Consider the following 8,227-nt stretch of genomic DNA (forward strand, 5'->3'; position numbering starts at 1 on the left):
TTAATTCCCTATGAAAAAAAATGGATTGATCAATGAATTCACTCTGCGGGAGAAGACAACTTATAACCAGCCACCAAATACATATAAACAGAAAGACTCACCAGAGAATCCCACTTACAATGAGTTTTGTTCCTTGATCTTCAATTCTGCGGCAGACGGCAACTCAGCACAAAATATATTTGAATTCGCACTATGAGATTATAAGATCAACCAGCTCTCAAGAGAGTAGAATTATTAATGAAGATGAATCAGCACATTGTAATAATACGCACTGCACATTATTGTCAAAAAATATTTCAAACATTTTAGTCTTCAATAGACCTCTTTTGACAAATGATACAAACTGGATGAATCCATCTGATCAATGCAAAGGTGTCGGTAATCCGCTATCACTCACCTGCAGAGCAAAATCCATCCAAAAATGACCAGATATGTCTCTTTAGTCCATTATATACATTAAAAATTAATTAATTCATATATGTTTATATTTTAAAAATTAATTCACACTAATTTTAAATTTTAAATCGACTGCTTCTCCACATCACTTTAGAAAAAATAGACAAAAATGATTGAAAAATGATTTCCACCTCCAAAAGTATTATCGTGTTTTTTATGGATATTATGCAGTATTGTGCTAAAATGCTAGGGTGCACGAAAATAATGTTGAAATCCGAAGCAAGATGGTAACTAATAGTTTTCATATAAAGTTTTCTATTACAGTAATATGAATCTCTGTGTATGCAATTTTGATAAATGAAATTGATACATTGATCTGAGTTTCAGTTTTCTTTGCAATACGAATTATTCTTATTTGACATACCATTTCAATGATGCTTTACAAAGTTACAGTGTAATGATTGCTTTGTTTCCTTCACTCAAATGTATAAATTGTTAATCTCAATACTGTCGATTAGTCCTAGTGAGGTTGATTTTTATGTGAAAACTTATGGTTTATTTATGTACATTTAAAATCAATAAATAAATATGTTTTATAGAACTACATTTTCGTTTTTTGTTTTGTTTTTATAACTTGGATCTTCGAATTAACCTTGGGATTCCTTAATAAATACGACTGAAGTCGATGTAGCAAGTTCAGTTCCATGCTTTTAAATAAATAAAAATATTTTTATTTTAAAAAAGATTCGCATAAAACTCTTATTTGGATTAGTATGTCTTTTTATGTTGTACAAAGATTTCTTAGTTCCCTCTATATAAAACAATAATTTATATCACATTATTATAAGCAATATGTAATTTGCCCGAAACACACATATAAATGGAAAAAAAATTCCAACAATTTTAGTTTTAATTTTTTTTCAATTTATGTGAATGTTTCAGGCTAATAATTATTTCCTGTAATAGTTTGTTACCCTTTGTGCTTTGTATTGTAAACACAAGTTTATCTTTAAAAATAACAATAATATATGTTTTCTAAAAAATAAATAAATAATGTTTATAAATTATATCCTTGTTATAAGTTTATAAATATAATTAGTCTGTTTGTAATTGTCTTTTTCAGTTAACCTTAAGTTTAAAACTGCAACCGTTTCCATACTTTCCGTCATTTAGATTAAAATAATATGCGGACGATAAGCCTTTTGGACAAAATTTTCTCCCGCACCGGTTCGTAATAACAATAACTATTTTTTTTGTCAACAGAGTGAAAAACTCCTCGTCTGGGACTATCTGCAAGACGAGCTGCTCGACAAGATCCGCCGGTTGGAAGAGGACAGGCAAAACGTGGAATTGTCCTGGGGCGAGTGGGGCGCCGGGGGCACACCTTCCCTGGACGGCGGGGGCACCGCGCCCCCTGCCTCGGGGCTCCGGGGGCGCGCGAGACGCAAGGCAGTCACAGTCACGGGGCCCTACATCGTATACATGCTCAGCGAACAAGACATAATGGAGGACTGGACTATTATAAGGAAAGCCCTGAAACGAACGCTGTCATAGCTGTATTTAAAACATATTTTATTTGTATCAATTCATATTTTTTTAACTTCCGTTTTGAAAACAACATGGTCGTGAAACTAAGCGAATTTTTAGACAGGGGTGATTTTGCTATCATTGTTAAACCTTTGAGCATAAATTAATATGATTTAACATTTTAATGGCCGAAATTATTATCTTTATTAATTTTGGGGTCTTATGCCCTATTGCGCTTCCTCCTCTTTTTGCCAACGTTTCAGATAGCCTTGATGATGTGTCCAACATCTGCCCTGCCTCTGAAACTCGGCTAAAGAACACGGCATAGTCCCCGAAATACAATCACGATAATAAATTATTATTCTTATATGTAAAAAAAACTTGATAACTAAAATCTGATTGATATCTCGTCCGACCAATTTTATTTTTAATTACCGTAGTTACTACTCATACAAAGTTCGTTTGAAATATCATCAGGTCTCAAAGTGTTAATTTTTTCTGCCAATCAGAAAAATGTTCCAGTGGCGTAGCGACAGCCTTGGCAGCTGCCTTAGAGTATTGATCTCAAAATGACTTCGCTTGATGATAAGAAGTAAATCTTTCGGATGTAAAAAAAATGTGTTTGCTTTTGTACCAAACTATCACTGATTTTATATGCGTGTTAGTCTTAAAAGTGCCAGCGCTTCAATATTCTGATTTTCAATTGATATATCATCATGCGGCGCTAACTTTGTCTCTGCGTTTCTTGGCTTATGGTGGTTTAGATGCATGTTTTGCGATTAAACTGGCTGCGAGAATGATTTGTATTCTAGCCACTCAAAAGCCGCGACATTCATAGATTGAGGCCCCTAGGGTCAAAAGTTTATCGCTACGCCACTGGAAGGAATGTAAATATTATTCGTATGAAACCGATTGTTTGAATGCTATTTATGTTTATCGTGCTGTTTTCAAAATTACCCATTCAATTATATTTTAGTGTATCCGCCTCGATATTTAACAGGTGGACCTTTTTTTCAAATTTTGCTTTTTGTATCAAAAAAATTACCCTGATACAATTTTTTATATGTTACAGGCATAATTTTTTACATAACATTGACGAATACAAATGCAAAATATTTTTTGGTTTCACGACGCACAGTGGTCTCTACTCTACTCAATAATATAAAACAACAATCGGCAATAGTACATAGATAATAGAAACAAGGAGACAGGTCAAGTGTCGCCAACATCGTGCAGCCATTCTACTGCAAATCGCGAAACCACGCACATTGGCGCCCTGGCTTATTTCTACCTATACACCAAACACATATCTTTCACTGCATAACTGCTTTAATAGTCCGTTCAGTTTGGTCGTAGCTCAGCTACAGTCGGCACGTTTCCATGGAATATTTCCATTTGTTTTTTTGATGTATTATCTATGGTATTTTGTATAATTTCGAATGTAAATAACTTGCTAACTATCGATCTATTGAAATGATAAAGTCTTCATAAAGAATGCGGTTGCTTCCACATTACAAAACATATAGACACGTTGTGGAGATTTCAAAGTCGCAAGCAAAAGATACGGTAATTGCCGTACTTTCGTTTTATTAAGTTTAGCACTAAACTGTCTCAAATCGCGTTTTAATTACATGGCAAGCACTAGTGAAAGCCAAGGAATAACATTTTGTTGATTTATTCTTCGACACAACTTTCAAATACGAAAACACCGCCCGGTCTTCTATCACATACATTCTTCGAATGTCTATCTTTGTCATACACGAACAACATTTGAATTAAGAATTTACTGGAAAAGTAAGTGTGTTCTTTACTTGCCACATTTTGTTTTAAAATTTTTGAGACAGTAATATGTCCTAGGTGTATTGTAATGCCATTGGTTGCTTAAACATACTTTCTTCAATTTTCCAGTTGTTTCACAAAACACCACCCGGTCTTCTATCACATATATTCTTTGAATGTCTATCTTTGTCGTACACGAACAACGTTTGAATTAAGAATTTACTGGAAATGTAAGTGTGTTCGTTACTAGCCACATTTTGTTTTAATTTTTTTGAGACAATAACATGTCTAGGTGTATTGTAATGTCATTGGTTGCTCATACATACTTTATTCAATTTTCAGTACGAATACAGAACGAAAAGTTTGGTGTAACTAATCGTAATCATAGAACATTTATTATTATTGTGTAAATGTTGATGTAAATAAATAACTAATGTTAGATATATCTTATTTGTAAGATCTAGCATTAAATAATTTGTAGGTTTTTCAATTATCGTTGTGAATCTTCTTTTTTCAGCCTACGGTTGCACTTTAAAACTAATTTCTGCTGCCAGTAACAAAAAACATTGTGATTTTTTGCATATTTTCACTAACCCAATATTTTCAATCGAAATTACTTTTAGGACGGGTTGTTTCGGAGAATTTGAACAATTCATCAAATTTCAACGTTCATTTTCAAGTTCTGTGAAAGATTTTTTCAAGTTCTGTTTTTATTTCAGTTTTGTCAAGCAACAAGCCTACAATGATATAATAACAGAACTTGAATAGGACTTTCACAGAACCCGAAAATGAACGTTGAACTTTGATGAATTGTTCAAATTCTCCGAAACAACCCGTCCTTAGTATTTACTTAGCTTGAATTTGTGCCGAAAAAGCTTGGAAATTTCTGCAGCTTTCAAAAAAGGGTGTGTCAATTTAAATTATAAAAAAACTTTATAATAAATATATTTTCAAGTTTTATTTCTTTGTTTTATTTTTACCAACTGACTCCTAGTGTCCATTTAAAGCCATATGATGCTAATCATATTTATGGCGTCTTTCTTGACAGTTAAATAAATATTTTAAAGCTCCTGAGCTTGTTATGGCATTTACGTAACTAGCTGAAAACATGCGTCGACCTTGAAATACCAGAATTTTAAACTATGCAAATTTCACTACGCCAGTCCTCGTCGTTGCAGCTTACACGGAGAAAACTCACTGATATAAAATTTGGCATTTTTTTATAATGTAATGTTTGTATTTTTTACAATAAATGTACAATGTTTACATATCACACACTATTATAATGTTAAAAAAATAGCCTTTCCTCACCATAAAAAGGCGTGGCTCTTGTGTTTAACAATCAATTTATTAAAAATCTCTTCAAATTATTTGTATTTCTGTTAAAAACGGGACTGCAGGCCTTTAGCGAATGAATTTACAGATTTCCTAATATCAGTAACGAATGTGTTATGGCGATGTCGGAACACGTGTTCATAAAAATTTTGATATTTTCGTGTTTCGTCATCTGCATAAATAAAAATCAAAACGTTCGTTTGCTAAAAATCTGAAACATATATTTTTTAAAACAGCGTCATCTTTTGGACGTAAAAGCAACACGCGCTATTGTTTCTCTATCTGCACATACTGACTGAGCCAAAGTAACGCGTGGGGGAACAGCTAATTATATAATAAAAGGACAAACGCAGCTGTATGAACACATGTTCCGATTTATTATGAAAGTAGTAATAATTTATTAAGATAGGTCTGCCATCACCTTTTTAACAGGATTTTAATAAATCAGCAATACTATTTTTTTCCGTGAAGAAAACGAGATTTTGTGATATCTGTTTAGTAACAAAGTTATTACGCCATAGAAAATATCAAGGGCAAACCATTACTTTTTTTCGATTTTTTGATTTGCAATTTGTGTTCTGAAGATATATTTTCTAACATTTTTAATGGCTAAGATAATAATTATGATCACGAGAGACCGATATCAACCAAACTAGGCTAATAATCTAGGCGAAAATTAATAGAAGACATCGCACCTCATGACTTAATCAGTTTTTCCGTGCTGCAGTATTTATGGTGAATGTCGCCCTGATACAGGGCCGCATTTACGCGCAGGCTATCAAGACTGCAGCCAATGAGCCCGAACCACAAATAACATAATAAATAACACAAGTTTCTCAAGTTAGATATGTTACAGTAAAAACCCGTTTTTAGTTAGAACGCGTTCTTACTAGTTAAAACTATATTATACTAGAATTTACGCCTGGTAAAAAACGAGTCAGTTAAAACTAGTTTTATCTAAAATTCAAACATGTATAGCAGTAAATTCTAGTTGTAACGAAGGCATTCAGTGTAAACTTGTTTTATCTGGAGAAAACGCGTTCTAACTAAAAACCGGTTTCGACTGTAACAGATATAAGTACTTACTAATAAAGAGGCAATTGCAGCAGCTTAAAACTCAGTTAAAATATATAATAATGATTTAAATAACCAATGAACTGAAAAAGTTTAAGGCTTTTTAACACGAGTTTCAAAAAGATGATGAGTAATATGATACCGACACCGTTATTTTATTTAATGAAAGTGATTGGGTAACCAATTACAAAGAAGCTGAACATGGGCTTGTACTTCTGCAAAAATGGCTTACACAAAACTCACATACACTAAATGTCAACAAAACTAAATACTTAACATTTTCTATAGAGGCCAGAGGACAAACAGCTGAGGATTATGCTCTTAAAATACATGATTGTCAAGGAAAAAACTTAACGCAATCATGTCACTGCCCCACCATAACACACTCCAGAAATATAAAATATCTCGGCGTTGAAATCGATGAAAATCTTCGATGGGACACTCACATAAATAGCATTACAAAGAAACTTACAAAGCTCATGTACTACTTTAGAAACGTACGCAATATACTAAATTAAAATGATCTATATAAAGTCTACTATGCTCTTTGCCAATCACGCTTAGAATATGGGATTATTGGATGGGGATCTGCCTCAAACTTTCACATGAAGGAGCTCGTTTAAACACAAAAAGTAATAATAATAATAATCCTGAAAGTACCCATAAGGACACCATCAAAAGAAATTTAAAAAAAAATTTACGTGTTCAGCATTATAAAACTGTACTCAAAAAATGCACTACTCAATTTTAAAGAAAAATATAAACACCTTGCTGAACAACACACCTACACTACAAGAACGAAATCCTCAAATCTACTAAACATTCCAAAATTAAATACATCTTTCGGCCAGAAGAACCACTATTTCCATGCTATAAAATTATATATTGCCCTTCCTATTAAAATTAAAAACACCATGGATATAGAAAAGTTTAAAAAAGACATTAATCAAATTATGGCTAACTAAACATGAAGATGAGGAAATCATTAAATTTATGGAGTAACCCCAACGCAACCTACAGACAACAAACATAAATACATTTTGCTTGATTTATTTTATATTTTGTGGGAACCAACAAATTAGAAGATGAGGAAATCATGATCAACATAAATACAACAAACTACAGTCCGCCTCGGAACAGGAATACCTAGTGCGGAGGACTGAGAACAAACTACATCACTTTACATATTTTTTTTTACTTAATATTGTATCATTTTTGCTTTACTTTATATTGCCGTTAAATAAAAAAATAAAAAATATATATGAAAAAGTTTTTAGTGCTGATAGAATCTGAACTTTGAGTATAGTAATTTTTTTACAATTTAAAAATAAACTTTAAATGTTTCTTTAAACCCTTCAGTACTTTCATCACATTAGTTCGGTTTGCAATGTTTTCTGTGTATTTCAAATGCGTTATATAATCTTATTTTTTAATTTTCCGAAAAAACAAATACTGTTTTAGAAACCAAATAAAATTATATTTCCGGTGTACGCAATTAAAATAAACATAACTATTTCTAAATAATACAATTTTAATATCAAACGTGATAAATGTTGTCAAAAACTCTAACCCCATTTTTACTTAATTTTTTACTATAATCGTATAAAAGAGATATTTCAAAACACATTAGTTTTGTTTGGGGAATTTGTAAGTAACTTCCAATTTCACTTGTATCTCGTTCATATAATAATAAATAATTTTTAATTAAGTTAAACGATAGCGACGCGAAATATGAATTATTCATTTTGGCTATTTTTAGAATTTTATTAATGGCTTACGGTATAAATATTTGTGGTAAATAGGAAAGAATTATCATTTCTCTTTCTAACCTCACAAAAAATTACGTACTTCCGCATGATAGAACAAAATATGAAAATACTTTTTAAAATATGGAGGCCCGGTCATTTATGACCCTAAAACGCTGGAGGTGTTAAGGTTTATAGTTATAAAATTGCTATGACTATGAAGTGCGATTTTTGCATGTTAATTATCAAACAAATTCGAGGAGAACTTACCACTTACAACTTTGACCGCTCGGTGGCCGAGTTGACATCACGTTTGGGTCCCACCCAGGCGTAGCGTGTTCAATTCCTCGGCTGGCTAAATCCTCCATCAC

The 8,227-nt window shown here is 32.3% G+C and overlaps 1 protein-coding gene across 1 annotated transcript in view; it reads left to right on the top strand.

Annotated features, from left to right (window-relative positions):
- Brms1 (breast cancer metastasis-suppressor 1-like protein) overlaps positions 1-3,345 on the top strand; it is a 47,449-nt gene extending 44,104 nt beyond the window's left edge. Inside the window, exon 3 of the mRNA XM_089642387.1 lies at positions 1,660-3,345. Within this exon, the coding sequence (XP_089498513.1) occupies positions 1,660-1,950 (291 nt within the window). The 3' untranslated portion in view covers positions 1,951-3,345. The remainder of the gene's footprint in view (positions 1-1,659) is intronic.
- The last annotated feature ends 4,882 nt before the right edge of the window (positions 3,346-8,227 follow it).

The sequence above is a fragment of the Hesperophylax consimilis genome, chromosome 18 (assembly GCF_061612785.1).
Source record: "Hesperophylax consimilis isolate HC1 chromosome 18, BYU_Hcon_1.0, whole genome shotgun sequence".
NCBI classification, from domain to species: Eukaryota; Metazoa; Arthropoda; class Insecta; order Trichoptera; family Limnephilidae; genus Hesperophylax; species Hesperophylax consimilis.